This window comes from Scyliorhinus torazame, chromosome 7 (genome assembly GCF_047496885.1).
Source record: "Scyliorhinus torazame isolate Kashiwa2021f chromosome 7, sScyTor2.1, whole genome shotgun sequence".
NCBI classification, from domain to species: domain Eukaryota; kingdom Metazoa; phylum Chordata; class Chondrichthyes; order Carcharhiniformes; family Scyliorhinidae; genus Scyliorhinus; species Scyliorhinus torazame.
The window spans coordinates 109,958,666-109,976,783 of record NC_092713.1 but is presented as its reverse complement, the minus strand read 5'-3'; the positions used below and the strand labels follow the sequence as shown (position 1 = coordinate 109,976,783).

General features: G+C 44.3%; 1 protein-coding gene across 2 annotated transcripts in view; it reads left to right on the top strand.

Annotated features, from left to right (window-relative positions):
- Window positions 1-18,118, top strand: part of hmcn1 (hemicentin 1) — an 838,180-nt gene that overhangs the window by 776,193 nt on the left and 43,869 nt on the right. For both annotated transcript variants that reach the window (XM_072511251.1, XM_072511250.1), the window contains exons 88-93: window positions 877-1,047; window positions 5,337-5,507; window positions 7,299-7,469; window positions 10,625-10,795; window positions 11,984-12,154; window positions 14,333-14,503. In XM_072511251.1, coding sequence (XP_072367352.1) covers window positions 877-1,047; window positions 5,337-5,507; window positions 7,299-7,469; window positions 10,625-10,795; window positions 11,984-12,154; window positions 14,333-14,503 — 1,026 coding nt within the window. The remainder of the gene's footprint in view (window positions 1-876; window positions 1,048-5,336; window positions 5,508-7,298; window positions 7,470-10,624; window positions 10,796-11,983; window positions 12,155-14,332; window positions 14,504-18,118) is intronic.

Sequence of the window (18,118 nt, the reverse complement as noted above, 5' to 3'; positions counted from 1 at the left end):
CCGATTCTCCGGGCCCCGATGGGCTGAGTGGCTGACGCGTTTGGCCGAGTCCCGCCAAAGTGGATTACTCACCTCACACACGGTGGGATCTGGGAGGTGAGTGTGTGGGGGCCGTCCTGGAGGGGGGGGGGCCGGGGGATCCGACCCCGGGGGGGGGGCCACGGTGGCCTGGCCGCGATCGTGGCCTACTGATTGGCGGGTGGGCAGGTTCCATGGGGGTCTACTTTACTCCATGCCGGGCCCCTGTCGGGCTCCACCATATTGCCCGGGTGCCGGCGCGGAGAAGGGAACCCCCGCGCATGTGCGGAAATACGCCGGCCATTCCGCGCAAGAGCGGCCCATTCCGTGCCGGCTGGAGCTGTGGGGACCACTCCAGCGGCAATCTAGCCCCCTAGAAAGGGGAGAATTCCTCACTTTCGGCGGCCATTGACGCCGGAGTCATTGGCGCCGGTTTTCACACCGGCGTGGGGACATAGCCCCATTATTAGAGAATCTAGCCCATTATTCTGGTCAATTTCATTTCTGGCTACTTAAAAGCTTTCTGGTCTTGCAAAAAAAGTTTCTTTTTAAAAACATGACCACTGCAGTCAAACACACTCTTTAACCCCAGGCTTTTATTGCCTTAAATTGCCAAATGTTTATAATCCAATATATCTAAAATCCTGCATTTGTCACAGCTATATTGTCTGCTCCTTCTTCTTATGTTCGTATGGCCACAAGACATGAATTTTAACTCGTTCACAGCTAATGGAGAATTAATTGTTTTAGCCGAAACTTCTAGAAACATTTATGTGCAACAAAATGAAAAAGCTACCAATGTAATAAAAAAAGTACCAAGCATTAGAAATACAGGTATTGTCTACATTTTTCCCTTAGTACATGGTGGATATTCTGAATGGTTGAAGTGGGATCCATGTAGCGTTACGTGTGGACAGGGAGTGCAGAAACGACTGCGACTTTGTAACAATCCAGTGCCTGCAAATGGAGGACGGCATTGTGAGGGCACTGACTCCGAAGCACGCAGATGCCAATCCAAACCATGCCCAGGTACATTTCTACTATACAGTCTGATGGTTCATAGCTTTAAGTAATAGTTTATGTTTAAGGTTACGTACGTGGAAGAAGCAATGGAAATAAACTTAAAATATTTTACCTGTTAATATTTCCTACCTGAGATTTTTCATATCATTTGACAAATTTTGATTTCAACAGCTTTCATTTGATGATAACTGCACTTATTTTCCCATCATTTGACGTCATTTGTTCTCAAATCCTATCACTTTGTCATTTGATATTACTTGCAATCATCTGGCTATCATTCTAGTTCATTTTCACTCCAAACTGACTATTTAGCTATCATTTTCACACAAAACCATACTTGTGATATCAAAAGCTAGTTCTCAACTGACATAATTGTCATCAATTGACATCCTGCAGTGTTCACAACAAATTATCACTATGTACATGGAAGCAGACATAGAAAATAGAAGCAGCGGGAGGCCATTCAGCCCTTCGAACCTGCTCCGCTATTCATTGTGATCATGGCTGATCATCAAGTTCAATATCTGATCTCCCCCAACCCACCCCCCCCCCCACCCACTCCACCCCCCCATATCCCTTAACCCCTTTAGCCGCAAGAGCTATATCTAATTTCTTCTTGAAATTCCATAACGTTTTGGCCTCAACTACATTTTGTGGTAGTGAATTCCACAGATTCACCACTCTATGGGTGAAGACATTTCTCCTCACCTCAGTCCTAAAAGGTTTACCCTTTATCCTCAAACTATAATCCCTAGTTCTGGATGCCCCGCCATCAAGAACATTCTTTCTGAATCTACCCTGTCTAATCCTATTCGAATTTTATAAGTTTCTACGAGATCCCCTCTCACACTTCTAAACTCCAATGAATATCATCATTTATATGAATATCATCACTCCGCATATGACAGTCCCGCCATCCCAAGAATCAGCCTGGTAAACCGTTGCTGTAACACCTGCATAGCAAGAACATCCTTCCTCAGACAAGGACACCAAAACAGCAGACGATACTCCAGGTGTGGTCTCACCAATGCCCTGAACAATTGCAGTAAAACATCCCTATTCCTATACTTAAATCCTCTCGCTATGAAGGCCAACGTGTCATTTGCCTTCTTTACTGCTTGCTGTACCTGCGCACTTACTTTCAGCGACAGATGCACAACGAAAACAAGGTCTCCCTGAATATCCACCTCTCTGAATTCAAATAATACACCATTCAAATCATAATCTGTGTTCCTATTTTTGCTACTGAAGTGGAAACCATACATTTATCCACATTATGGTGCATTTGCCATGCATATTCCCACTCACTCAGCCTGTCCAAATCCCATTGAAACATCTCTGCATCCTCCTCATAGTTTACCCTCCCATCCAACTTTGTATCATCTGCAAATTCAAAGAAACTACATTAGTCCACCCCGTCCAAATCAGTAATATATAATATCAACTGTTGGGGTCTTAGCACAGATCCCTGCTATACCCCACTAATCACTGCCTGCCAATCGGAAAAAGACCTAATTATTCCAACGTTTTGCTTCCTGTCTGCTAACCAGCTTTCTTTCCATCTCAAGACACTATCCACTATCCCATGCGCTTTAGCTTTACATGTTAATCTGCAAAAGCCTTCTGAAAGTCTAAATAAACCACATCCACCAGTTCTCCCTGGTCAACTCTACTAGTTATATCTTCAAATAATTCCAGTAGATTTGTGAGCATGATTTTTCTTTCATAAATTCATGTTGACTTTGTCTGATTATACCACTGCTTTCCAAATGCTGTGCTATGAAATCCTTGATAATGGACTCTAGCAACTTCCGTACTGCTGATGTTAGGCTCACTGGTTTATAGTTCTCTGATTTCTCTCTATCTCCCTTTTTGAATAGTGGGGTTACATTCCCTGCCCTCCAATCTGTAGGAACCATTCCAGAGTCCAAAGAATTTTGGAAAATGACCGCCAATGGATCTACTATTTCTAGGGCCACTTTCTTAAGTATTCTGGGATGAAGATTATCAGGTCCTGAAGATTTATCTGCCTTCAATCGCATTAATTTCCCCCAAACTGTTTCTCTACTAATACTAAATCCGTTCAGCTACTCACTAAAGCTTGTGTTTCTCAGAACTTCCGGTACATTATTCATATCCTCCTTTGTGAAGACACAAGCAAAGTATAAATTTAGTTTCTCAGCCATTTCTTTGATCCCCATTATGAATTCTCCCATTTCTGACTGTAAGGGGCCCACATTCATTTTTATCAATCTTTTTCTCTTTACATTCCTACAGAAACCTTTACAGTCAGTTTTTATGTCCCCGGCTTACTTACTTTCATATTGTATTTTCCCCTTAATCTATCTCTTGGTCTGTCTTTGCTGAATTTTTAAACTGTTCCCAATCCTCAGGTCTGTTGCTTTTTCTTGTTAATTTGTAAGCCACTTCTTTGAATCTAATACTATCTCTAATTTCCATTGTAAGCCATCGTTTTGCCACAGTTCCTATTCTACTCTTGTGCCAAATAGGAAAGAATAACTTTTGGAGTTCACCTATTCATTCCTTGAATGCCTGTCCGCTGTTCTTCCTTTCATTAATATTTCCCAGTCCATCAGACCCAACTCATGCCTCATACCACCATAGTTACTTTTATTGAGGTTCAGGATCCTAGTCTCAGAATCATCTACCTCACTATTCACCTTGATAAAGAATTTTATCATATTATGGTCACTTATCCCCAACAGTTCTCTCACAACTAGGTTGCCACTAATCCTTTCTCATTGCACAATACCCAGTGTAAGATGGCCTGTTCCCTTGTTGGTTCCTCAACGTATTAGTTCAGAAAACCATCTCGTATACACTCCAGAAATTCCTCCTCTATTATACTGTGACTAATTTGACTCGTCCTATCTATGTGCAGATTAAAGTCACCCATAATCACAGATGTTCCTTTACCACATGCAATTCCCAAAATTGTCACTGCAGTATGGTGGTCTGTATATTACCCCTACGGATGTTTTCTGCCCTGGGGTGTTTCTTAACTCGACCCATACAGATTCCACATTGTCTTTGCTCATATCTTTCCTCAATATTGTATCAATGTTTTCTTTAATCAACAATGCAACTTCACCACCTTTTCCTTTCTTTGTGTCTGTCCTTCCTAAAATTTGAATAGCCCTCGATGTTTAGTTCACCTTGGAGCCATGTCTCTGTAGTCCCAAGTATATCAGACCCCTTTACATCTATCTGTGCAACTAATTCATCCAATTCAACTAATGCGTGCAGCCAAATGTTCTTAAGTCCCAGCTGAATATGTATGCAGTGTGCAGGTCACACTCTTCACCACCATCCCCCACCTCCACCCAACCTCTTTCTCAACATCCTCTCGCTCCATTCCATCTGACCACACTCCTTATGCCCTTTCCCAAACTCGTCTTTTTGCCTTCCACTCTTTCCTCCCCATATCTCCTTTTTTCCTCCTCTCCTCTCAACTGAAGATCTCCATTTACAGGGCCAGCCAGAGACAGGCTGTAATATTTTCCGGGGTGATCCTGTAAAGCTGGAAGTCGATGCGGGAGCAGCATTGTGGCATTGAGCCTTGGGGACGTTGGAGGGAATGAGTTTAGAGGCCCGGCATGGTAGTTCAAAGGCCCCAAGGCCTGGAGACTGGAAGGAGGGGAGGAGGAAGAGATGCTGGAGATGAGGGGTAGAGTGGCTACAGGGACATGGAGAGAAGCTGGAGATGAGGATGGTGATACTCTGGAGGGAGGGGGAAGAGATGTTGGAGGTGAGGGGGAAGAGACGCTGGAGGTGAAGGGAGGGGGAAGAGACGCTGGAGGTGAGGGGGGGAAGAGATGCTGGAGGTGGGGAGGGAAGAGACTCTGGAGGTGAGGGGGGGGAAGAGACGCTGGAGGTGAAGGGAAGGGGAAGAGACGCTGGAAGTGAAGGGAGGGGGAAGAGACGCTGGAGGTGAAAGGGGAGGAAGAGACGCTGGAGTTAAGGGGGTGAGATGGTGGAGGTTATTTGCAAACTCACTGCAAGTACCAGAGAGCAAGGAGGATCTGTCCAATCGTATTGCAACATGAGTCAATACCTTTAGGAAAGAAGCCCAACATATCAGAAAGGAAGGGAATGAATTTTAATTTTGGCATTAACTTGTCGTCTATGCTTTCCTTGCTTTACAACTACTTGCTTCAAAGTAATTCTGTGACTTAGGACAGTTTGTGTTTGTGTTACTTTGTTGAAATGTTGCTAAAAGAATTAATTAACATTAATTTCTGAAAAACATGATTAAAAACATTTTATGCCCTCAGTGGATGGCAGCTGGTCAGAGTGGGGGCACTGGGAGGAATGTTCTCGTACCTGTGGCCAGGGCAACAGGACAAGGACCAGGACCTGCACTAATCCGTCAACGCAATATGGGGGGAAACGGTGTGAAGGCAAAGCTGTGAAGACTATCATGTGCAACATCAGGCCTTGTCCAGGTATCCGAGACCATTCTAAAACAGTTCAATACATGACTGTAACTTTCTCTCTTACACAAAGACTTCTAATATAACATCCATTGCTTAGGACACCTGATCGGAGACATGACTCCAAGAAACATTTTAAAGGATTTATTGAATTTCAGTTTCTCTGCTCCGCCTTTGGCCTACCTACACGAGAGAGCAATGCCAAGATTTATTTTCTCTTAAAATATGCCCTCGCCTACCCAGGATCAGACCACTTCCCTGGCCTGGACTAGGTAACTTTGGCCTTTGTATGGGCTTCCAACCACACATAACCAACATAATGTTGTATTCAGAGCATTTTGAATCATCATGTCCTGTGCTTGTTACCAATGATAAAAAAGGCGAGACAGATGTATTCCCTTGGAAACAAGAGCACCTTAAACAACTTGGTTACTCATCTCTCCCCTATCTTGGATGATTTAAAGAAAAAAAGAAAACGATAATTGGTTTATTCATAGAATCCCTACAGTGCAGAAGGAGACCATTCAGCCCATCAAATCCGGTTTAAACCTGTCATTTTTCACAGGATAGGTTACGAAGGGAAAAGGTCACTTCCAATTTATGTTCAGTCATTCAGTCTCCCATCGTCTGTGTTCCTTTTCAGTTTTCCAGGATTTTTTCTGCCACTGACTCACCAAAGTCTGTCCACCATCTACAAGGCACAAGTGAGGAGTGTGATGGAATGCTCTCTGCCTGCCTGGATGAGTGCAGCTCCAAAAGCACTCCAGTAGCGTAACACCATGCAGGACCTAGCAGCCCACTTCATTGGCACCCCATCCAGCAACTCTAATATCCACTCCTTCCACTACCAACGCATACTGGCAGCTGCGTATACCATCTACAAGATGCACTGCTGCAACTCACCAAGGCTCCTTCAATAACACCTTCCAAACCCATAATCTATACCACCTAGAAGGACAATGGTAGCAGATACATGGGAATGACACAACCTGCAAGTTCCCCTCCAAGTCACTCACCATCCTAACTTCAAACTATATTACCATTTTTCACTATTGCTGGATCAAACCCCTTTCCCTAACAGCACTGTGGGTGTACCTAGGCTTTTTTTAAATTCATTCAATGAGATGTGGGCATCACTGGTTGGGCCCATCCATGGGGGCATTTTAACACTCAACCACTTTGCTGTGGATCTGGAGTCGCATGTAGGCCAGACCAGGTGAGGATGGCAGGTTTCCTTCCCTGAAGGTCATCAGTGAATCAGATGGGCTTTTAGACAATCAGTAAAAGTTTCATGAACATCATTAGATTTTTAATTCCAGATTTCGATTGAATTCAGATTTTACCATCTGTCATGGTGGGATTCTAACCCGAGTCCCCAGAGCACTACGCTGGATCACTGGATTACTAGTCCAGCAACAATACCACTGCACCACTGCCTCCCCTGCAGTGGTTGAAGAAGATGGCTCACCACGGCCTTCTCAAGGGCAATTAGAGAGGGGCAAAAAAATGCTAATCTAGCCAGCAACACCTATGCCTGGGAAAGATTAAGTAACCTGAAATTTTTTTTAAAACTTTCCTACTCAAGAGGCCCATTCCTCTTTTTATTACTTTCCTTTTAAGAGATCTAAATTTGCTTATTGCTAATATGAACCTGTGACCTTTTGTCTTATTTTCATTTAATGAAATACGTTAGAAATTTATCATCTTCCATCTGGTCTACTATTGTCTTTCTAAGGCATCCTCTGACTTTCATGTATTTATATACTGAAATATTCCTGTACCTTTTTATCAATCTCTCTTCAGTTGTTGGTGGCTGGAGCTCCTGGTTGCCCTGGGGACCATGCAGTGAGACCTGTGGTAAAGGGACTCAAACTAGACTAAGGCTTTGCAACAATCCTCCGCCATCATTTGATGGGGCCCGCTGTGAGGGGCAAGATGCACAAACACGGGTTTGTAAGAAAAGGCTGTGTCCAGGTAAGCAATTAGAAATTAGGGGCTGGATTTTCGCTGTGGAGGCGGGATACAGCAACCGGGTCTGTTTTTGTGACCGTAACCTGTCTCCACCAAGAAACTGACTGAAGTTCAAGGACTGGATTTTCTGGTTCCACAGCCATGTGTTTCTCGGCCACGTGCCATTCGCTGGCGGCAGGATTCTATCCTCCCGCCACATGTCAATGGGAATTTCCATTGAAACCAACCCACACTGCTGCAAAATCCGCTGGCGGATGTGTGCTGCTGGCGGGAAAAGTGAATCTCAACAACTGAAGAATTCCCGCCCAGATTTTTGCTGACATTATGTAGACCGTATGATTAAAGCGTGTGGGGCAGGAATAGAGGCAGCCTTCAAACACTCAAGGCAGCTGTAACTGAGGCTGCTGGTTGCCCTGAGGGAGAGAGTTTGTGCCAGAGCCTGCCGCTACACCACAGGGAAGTGAGATACCACAGGGCAGCTGGATTCCTGGCACCCATGAAGGAGAGAATGGAGGTCTGCTTCTCATACAACTGCAGGAGGAAGTTACCTTATCAAGCGGTAGGAGCAACTTTATGTTTAGCTCTGTCTCCAATGCCTCCTGTCTCACTGCCAGCTCCTCTCTCAATGAGCTGTCCCCTTCCATGGCCTCAGCATCCTCAAGGTCCATATCTTTCTGGAAGGCAATGTTATGGCCAGCACAGCAGACCACCACAATAACCAAGTCTCTTGCGGACGAGTATTGCAGTGCACCATCTGACTGGTCCAGCTACCAATTGTCCTCTGAGTCTGCGATGCCCTCGAAGTTATGAATTTGATGTGTTATCCAGCCTCCGTGAAGAGGGCATCTTTCACTGGCTGATGCACCGCCTGCGAGATGCCACAGAGGTCTGCACTGATGAGGACACAGATGTCCCCTCATTTAGTTGCAGTCTCCTTCAGTACTGGTTCTCAGTCATCCCCAGGTAGTTTTGCCTGCCCCGTAGGATGGAATTTTCCCTTATCGGTCTATTCGGTGCAGGGATGCAAGTGTAGGTAACTCCATCTGAGGTGTGGGACAACTGACCATATGTGATCTTACACTGTTCAACTCATCACTTATGGATCCATGTTGCACACGGTGAATCTTGTGGCAGGGGCAGGCAGAAAGTCACTCTCTCCACCATCACCCCATGGACTCTAAAGTCTGGGTACCATATTTAAAGAGCGCCTGAACAGCCTCACTCCTTTCTCACCTCAGCCTGCCTCTCAGGTTCTGCCTCTATTCCACCCTATCCCCAGCCCCCACCTCGCTCCAGCCTTCGCGCAGTTTGTGCTATTGGCACCCAATATGAGTGAAGCTATGAGCGGTTCCCAAGAAATCGAAGGCAGCTTCTACGGACCTCAAATTCGTGGATGAAGTGATGTTTCCCAGATGCATGCCACTTTATACACAGTTGTAAAAGTGAACCTTCTAATTTTTTGCTGGCAGGAAAGTTAATTTTTGCGAAATAACCTTTTAATGAACATGCACACCAGGCTAATTCATGCAAAAGAGCTTCCCGACATTGTTCATCGGGTAGCTCACCCACCTCTAAAGTCCCAAGAACAGAATTCCGACAGTTCATCCCTACATTGGGAAACTGATTTTTGGACTCGCACCAAATTAACTTGTCCTGCCCACCACGTTTCCCACTCCTGGCAGGACTAGAAGATTCCACCCGGAGATCCTGTGCTCAAGTTAATGTCTGCTTCTCCTTTGTGCCCCTCATCCCTCTTCCCTGGCCTCCTGATGCCCAGGTCTCTGCCCTTCCATTGCAGGCTGTCCAATGGCCTTGATTTTTGAGGGTGCAGCATCCATTTCCAGCTGTACCCTTTATGGTGCTCCGGTGGAGTCAAAACAGCCTCATCCACTGCTGTGGTGGCTATGCAGAAGGCTGACAACCCCATGAACTGGTAAAGTTCTTAATGCTGTCTCCTCCCTTGACCAGAGATGGGCTGTCCTATGTTTGACTTCAAAGCAAGTGAGCCCTTTATCCTATGGAGAGCCCGAATATTTTCCTTTTTAAACTTTCTCCCCTCCACATTACCCCTACCCCCCCCCCCCCCCCCCCCCCCCCCCTGATCCTTGCCTCCGCCATCTGGTCTGGGACAGACAGCTGCTGAATGCCGACCACCCCCAGGACGATTCAGAAAGTTTGCAGGGACGGGCTTTTAACAAACCGTTAACTACTTTAATTGGCCTGTTTAAGTGTGCAGGTGAAATCGGATGCACCCCCCCCCCCCCCACAATGCCCTTGGGGAAATTGGTGACCTGAAAACAAGAGGCAGAACGTTCAATGTTGCCACCAATTTTCAGCTGCCCACCATCCTTCTAGGCTGAATCAGACCATGAAAATCCAGCCCTGAATTATTAAAAGTACATTTTGTGAATTATGTTTAATGAACATATGTAAAAATGCTTCAGTGGCTGCATTATATTACAGAAAGTAATGTCCACATTATTCCTAGTCAAAATGTATACTCGCCACCTTCTTGGAGCAAATGCTTAATCTGAGTGTCAGTTTGGTTTAGTTTAGGAATAAAGTTGGGAGTATTCTCAGCTCTAAATTAGCTAATTCTGAGATCACGCTCCACTCCAGACTTGAGTACACAATCTAGACTAACATTGCATTGCGGTACAGAGGGAGTGCTGCATTGATGAAAGTGTCAGGTGAGCATAAAAACTCTCTTATTTGGAAAACAGCAGGGCGTTCTCCTGGTGTCCTGGCCAAAGTTCCTCTCTGAACCAGTATGACTAAAAAGCAACCAATAGGTCGCTTATCTCATTTACTTTTACCAGAGTTTGCCTTGTGTAAATTCTCATGGCTACAGTGATAAAAAGTGATTCTTTGGCTTTGATGCACTTTGGGGCATTATGAAGGCATGAAAGAATATGCAAGGATTTACTTTCTGAGTCTCGATCTGAAGTGAATTTCGATAGAAAACTATTTGAAAGCAATCGCAAAGCTAGTCGTGTTCACTGCAGCCCAGTGCATTAACCCAGCCTCTTTGACAAGTACAAGAGGAATGTTCTTTCCCCTTCTGTTCATGAGGATCATGAGCCTATTGTAGGTGAACAAACTACATCTCTTCTAATTATCTAATTAAATTCTAATCATTTGGCATTTCACTGTTTAAGTGGATGGAAAATGGACATCTTGGATCAGCTGGACAGCGTGTAGTGTGTCCTGTGGAGGAGGCACTCGTCAAAGAGCCAGAACATGTTCAGATCCAATGCCGCAGTATGGAGGGCGCTACTGTGAAGGCAATGATGTACAAATCGACTTCTGCAACAGTGATCCATGTCCAAGTGAGTATGGAAAGACAATTACTGGTCTTCAAAAAAAATGTGAATTGGTTGCTAATCCAGTTATTGCGATCCATTCATTGATTGAACCATTGCAGTGTCCACATTTTAGACGAAGATATTGGATTTTTAGAAATCCACCATATAATTGATTAAGCTATGATACAATCAGAATATACTAGAAACACATGACTAGTCCATCAACACCCAGAAGGATAAATTAATATCTTGAGGTCTCAAGCCAGAGGTTTGGGTCACAGTCTCAACCTGAAATATGATTCTGTCTTTTGTCTATTTGGATGCTGGCACTCATTTGTAATTTTCCTTTTGTCTGTAAGATGAGATTGACTTTACATAGTGTAACCCTCCTATCTATTGCCTAAATGAATAGCATTGTTCTGTGCTGAAATATTTCACATTCATTAAACTCCAGCAGTATCTTGATGCAAATGTGGGAATCTTTTGATATTACCAACTTGTGCTTAAACTCTTTGAATTTTTGTAAGAGGGGTTATGTCCCTCTGGTGTTGGCAGCATTTCCACCATGTTGTGCAAATATGCAATGGTGGCTTAGCTTTGCTATTTTTCACCACAACCCTCTGCACATTATGAATATTATACCCTTACTTTAGCCACACAGCCGAGTTGTCAGTTATTTTACTCTTCATTTACAAAATTCTAAGATAAATACAGAAGGAGCAAGTCAACTCTTTTTCACCCATTCATCCAGAAAAATGTTTCCTCATCACCTCATTACTTGAACAAATCTAATATTTTCACCATCATCGTACCTAAATGATTAATTCCAATTGTTGATAACTTGTTGCATGAAGAAATTCATCCTGACATTTGTCTTCCTCTGGGCTTTTGGGGCTTTTTTTCAGAGAAAGCATTTGAAGCAAAAGATATATTAAAATGTGACTAAAGCATACTATATTCATCAGAGTTTTTTTTCAAAATCCCAATAAATGGTTAATATGCCAATAAAAGAGGACCTGCCCAAAGGCTATAAAGAACAAATAATTGGTTAGCTCATTTTGGCAATTGATAAACTCATCAGACCTATTTGTCCGTGTTCTCAGGTGCACAGCAGGATGTCTTGTTTTCTCTATTTGTATATCTATGTTACAGCCCACAAGTTACAACATACTGAATAATGGTAAAATTGTTTTTTGTTCGCATTATCTTTAGTCCATGGTAACTGGGGTCCATGGAGCAATTGGGGAACCTGCAGTCGAACATGCAACGGAGGACAAATGCGACGATATCGTACCTGTGACAATCCCCGGCCGGCAAGTGGTGGTAGGGCTTGCTCTGGAGCTGATACTCGGGTTCAACGGTGTAGTGTTGATGTTTGCCCAGGTGAGCTGGTTGTTTTTACATTAGTATTTTGGAGCAGCATCATGGGACAGGGATTCCTGGTGTAACTGCATCTAAATAGCTGGCAGATCAGAGCTGAAAATAGTGATCAACATGTCAGTTTTCCAGTTTCTTTGTGTAGGCAGTTTCAGATAGATGCATTTTATAACCGTGAACAAATATAAAAGAACGAGCAAAGAACAGCTCATTCTCAAAATCTGATGTGATGTTCTTCCTGTTGAGAGAAGTGTTGGGTCCGAATATCATGTAAATATAAGATGAAACATATCTATCAGGCAAAACTGAAATGTACAGTGAGCTGCAGGCCAGATATAGGATGCATTATAGATATGGCATGAGATGCTGGTCAGGATGCAAATATGGAATAAGATGCAGTATCAGAACCAATACTGCGGTAGCTGTGAGACCTTTTCTGTGTGTAATTAAAGTAATATGGTTTCTGGGGAAAGAGTTCTGTTTCTTCATGAAGTGGTGATGTTTGTTTGGAAAATCATCTTCACCACCACCTGCAGAAGAATACTTCAGGGCCATCTCACAATAACTGATTATACCAGATTCCACCCTTGGCTCGCAAACACCTCTCATCACGGAGAGAGAGGAGATAATACCAGGAGGAGCTGTTGCCAGAGATGGTTACTTCTGCACTTATTTTGGTACTGACACTTTCATTGCAACAATCTGGAAAGCCATTTGTGCATTGATCAGCCTTGCAATCTGATGAAGCGTTTGCTTGTTTAATGTACTCACTAGGAGGCAAAACCTACAGTAATACACTGACATGTGCAACTATCACCAATATTCGCAGGCTGCGCATTTCTCACAGTGGTGGAACACCACCTTTCCCATAAATTTCACACTTCGCCTCCAACTGTGGGCGACATGGTAGCACAGTGGTTAGCACTGTTGCTTCACAGCTCCAGGATCCCAGGTTCGATTCCCGGCTTGGGTCACTGTCTGTGTGGAGTCTGCACGTTCTCCCTGTGTCTGCAGGGGTTTCCTCCGGGTGCTCCGGTTTCCTCCCACAAGTCCCGAAAGACATGCTGTTAGGTGAATTGGACATTCTGAATTCTCCCTCTGTGTACCCGAACAGGCGCCGGAATATGGCGACGAGGGGCTTTTCACAGTAACTTCATTGCAGTGTTAACGTAAGCCTACTTCTGACAATAAAGATTATTATTATTATTATTATTACGCCGTGCCCAATATATTCACACCATACCAACGATTTTGATGCACTAATGTATTCCTCTGAAAGTACCATGATAGACGATATAGAGACTTCATAAAATACACACATGTATTTGTTTAATTTTTTTTAAGTGAAAATTAGAATAGTAAAAAAATGTATCTTCATGTCTCCACTACTGAGTCACTGACACAAAGGTGAGGCTCGTCAGTCTGGTTGTTGCTTCTGCCTTCAAAGAGATTTGTTAAACATTTTTTCATGAATATAATGCTCTTTGTACAATTGCTTCCAAATGGCAATGTTTTAATTTGAGCACTTCAAGGGAATTAAATATGGATGAGATACAGTAAACACTGCTGATCTTATAATTGTTCTATTTTAAAACTTATTTGATTTGAGAGATGTTGATGTGCAGATTAAGAGGCTGAAATTGGGCAGCGGTTTTAAACAGGCAATAGTAAATCTATATTCTATTCAATTTCCCTTTCACCTGATGCCAGTCAGACTGAGTGTAAAATGGCCTACCCATTTGCTATCACTCATTGTGCACTACCACAAGACAAATTTCACCCAAGAGAGAAGTAAGAATAAATCAAGTTGTGCTGATTAGTCAACACCATGTTTGGACTTCTGTCCAAAGGGTCTGTACATCATAGATGAAAGGAATGGCTGAAGGAGGTAAAGCGATCTAGAGATTTGAAATCCCAGGGAAGAATGAGTTAAAACAGGCTACGAAAAAAAAATCTTGATTTCAATAAGGGAGGGATGCAAAGAGAATGGAGTTTGCAAAGTACGAGAGAAATGTTTATAAAAGTATGATTTTAGACACCGGAAAGGCATTTAACTTCTTGTAAAACCTAATGAAATAGTCTAATATATGGTAAAGCTCTAATGTTTCCTCAGACTCTTCCTTAGTGATATAAATAATATTATTACTAATTGTTCTTATTTATTCCCCCTGAATTTATGTCCAGTGGATGGAAACTGGGGACCTTGGCAAACCTGGAATGATTGTTCAGCATCTTGTGGAGGTGGTGAACAGAGGCGACTTCGTCTTTGTAACAACCCAGGGCCGTCCAGTGGAGGCCGCTCATGCCCAGGCGATGGCTCACAGGTGTCCAGATGTAAAGTCCAACCTTGTCCAGGTTTGTCAGCTGTTTTGTTGAATTCCTTAAGAAACTTCATCTTTGACTTTAATACAACCTTCATAATTCAATAAGAACCACTTTAAATAAGCCCCATCACCAGGAAAAGAGTTTTGCGAGACATTGGGCACGATTCAGCCACCGCGTTGACCCTTCATGGAGCCGGGCACAATGGGTGAATCCCACGAGAGCCCCAAATCAGGCTCCTCGCTGGGCATGAAACCTCTCACGCAAATCACCCGACTCGCTCCGCCATCAGCCTCAATTAAATTCCTGGGCACCGTTTTCGGCCAGTACCCAGGAGTCAATGGCCTTGTCTACGAAACCTCGACAGGGCACCATTTAACACTGGTTCCCACAATGTGGGCCAGGCCTGATGGCACCTTGGGGGGGTCTCACAGGCCTTTAGAGACCCACGGGTGGTAAGGCACAGGGCAAAGTAGTACCCTGGCATCTGGACACCTTGGCACTGTCAGTGGCACCCTGGCACTGCTATGCTGGCACTGCCAGGGTGCCCAGGGACTGCTAGGTTGCCAAGCTGGCAATGTCAGGCTGCCCAGGTGCCACATTGGCACTGCCAGGGGATGGGCCTGTGGGGGCTTTGCCCATTTGAGGGAAGGGTTGGAGGGGGGAGCTAAAAAGGCTGGGGGAGGTGCAGAGACCAGTGGTGCCAGTCAAAATGGTGCCCTGATCTGCAAGGAGCCATTCGTGAGCTCAACCCGTCAGCGGGAAATCGACTAAAGTGCAGCCTCGGCAGGGAGAAACTCCAAGGCCCAAAAAACCTGCAAAGTGACGGTGAATAGTGGGGATAATCTCAGCACTGCAACCAGCAGGAAACAATCTCTGATAAAAGTGCCCAAAACCTGAGTGTGTTTTAAGTCCGCTGAATCGCACCCGTTACCTTTTTCCATGAATACCAGTTTCTACCTTGTCGTTGTTGTTGACATGGGCACAGGCCTGATGATGCCTCCATCTGTGCTGTAATTTCTATGATGGGGTCAATCACTGAAAAACACGCACTTCGTTTTAATCTGAATGCTAGATTTATTTTGTAAAGATTCCTTTAAAATAGCACATCATCCAATGCTGACCAAAGAACTTATTTTCCCTGTAGTTTCCTTTTCTTCATCTACTGACCTGAAGTCATTGATTCCCTCCTGCTGTATAGTTTGCATGGGAATCTGACAACTCTAGTACTTCATGCAACTTTAATCATTTGACACGTGTTAGTTGAGACACTGAGTATCATCATGCATTAACTTGTATTCATACAATGCCTTTAACATAGCAGAATATTCCAAGTACTTCATAGGAGCAATTATCAATCAAAATTTGGCACTCAGCCATGTGAGGAAGTATAGCTTGATCAAAGAGGTAGGTTTAAGCAAGGCCTTAAAGGAGGGTACAGAGGTTTAGAAGGGGGATTTTACAACTGCCAATGGTGAACTGACACAAACCAGACACTCAAGAGGTCAGAAATAGCGGAGGGAAGGGATCTTAGAAGATGAAGGAGATTACACAGACAGGCAGGGGTGATTGCATGGAGGGATTTGAAAATGAGGATGAAAAGTTTAAAGTTGAGTTGTTGCCAAACTATAAGACATAAGAACAGAATTAGGTCACTCGGCCCATCGAGTCTGCTCCACCATTCAATCAGGGCTGATATTTTTCTCAGCCCCATTCTCCTGCCTGCAGCCCATGACCCCCAATCCCCTTATTAATCAAGAACCTATCTGTCCCTGTCTTAAAGACACTCAGTGATTTGGCCTCCAGAGTCTTCTGCGGCATAGAGTTCCACAGGTTCACCACCCTCTGTCTGAAGAAATTCCTCCTCATCTCTGTTTTAAAGGATCGTCCCTTTACTCTGAGATTTTGTCCTCTGGTTATAGTTTTTCCTACAAGTGGAAACATCCTCTCCATGTCCACTCTATCCAGGCCTCGCAGTATCCTGTAAGTTTCAATAAGATCCCACCATATTCTTCTAAACTCCAACGAATACAGACCCAGAGTCTTCAACCGTTCCTCATACGCCAGGCTCTTCATTCCAGAGATCATTTTTGTGAACCTCCTCTGGACCCTTTCCCAGGTCAGCACATCCTTCCTTGGATATGGGGCCCAAAATTGCTCACAATACTCCAAATGGGGTCTGACCAGAGCCAGATACAGCCTTGATTTGTTATGCTCTAGGTGTAACATAAGCGGCTTCCTTGTGGTGCACTTGACAAAGGAAGGTTCAGACGTGGAGATAAGTTCAACACGTTTATTAACCTATTGACACTTCTATTACTCAGGTTCGACATTACTGCTAATCCTACTATAGCTACCCAGACTGACTAACCAGTTGCTGCAATCCACATGGTGGGTGTAATATTGAATCAACCCTGTGTCTGTACTCACTGACTGTCTCCACTGGAAAGAGGCAGATCATGTGTGTGGTGTCCTTTATATATGGGTTGGTGTAATGCCCTCCTGTGGTGGTGTCACCTCTGTGTGTATCGTGAATGTCCATTGGTCGTGTCCTATCTAACTGATCTATTGGTTGAGTGTGTGTGTGTGATGTCTCCGGTGCTCCCTCTAGTGTCTAGCTAGCCTACATGCATTTACATTGATGCACATCACCACAAGCCTCAGAAGTACAACCCTGCTCTTGTATTCTAGCCCTCTCGACATTGAATGCTAACATTGAATTTGCCTTCCTAACTGCCGACTGAACCTGCACGTTAACCTTAAGACAATCATGAACAAGGACTCCCAAGTCCCTTTGTGCTTCTGATTACCTCAGCATTTCCCCATTTAGAAAATAGTTTATGCCTCCATTCCTCCTTCCAAAGTGCATAACGTCACACTTTTCCACATTGTATTCCATCTGCCACTTCTTTGTCCACTCTCCTAGCCTGTCCAAATCCTTCTGCAGCCCCCCTGCTTCCGCAATACTACCTGCCCCTCTACAGATCTCGGTATCATCTGCAAGCTTAGCAACAGTGCCTTCAGCTCCTTCGTCCAGATCATTAATGTATATTGTGAAAAGTTGTGGTCCCAGCACAGACCCCTGAGGCACACCACTAGTCACCGGCTGCCACCCTGAAAAAGACCCCTTTATCCCCACTCTCTGTCTTCTGCCAGTCAGTCAATCCTCTATCCGTGCCAGGAAATTATCCTTAACATCATGGGCTCTTAACTTACTTAACAGTCTCCTATGCGGCACCTTGTCAAAGGCCTTCTGGAAATCTAAGGCATTAGTTAGGCCTAATCTGCAGTACAAAGAACAAAGAAAAGTACAGCACAGGTACAGGCCCTTCGGCCCTCCAGGCCTCTGCCGACCATGCTGCCCGTCTAAACTAAAATCTTCTGCACGTCCGGGGCCCGTATCCCTCTATTCCCATCCTATTCGTGTATTTGTCAAGACGCCCCTTAAAAGTCACTATCGTCCCTGCTTTAACCACCTCCTCCGGCAGCGAGTTCCAGGCACCCACTACCCTCTGTGTAAAAAAATTTATCTCGTACATCTCCTCTAAACTTTGCCCCTCGGACCTTAAACCTATGACCCCTAGTAATTGACCCCTCCACCCTGGGTAAAAGTCTCTGACACATCCACTCTGTCTATGCCCTTCATAA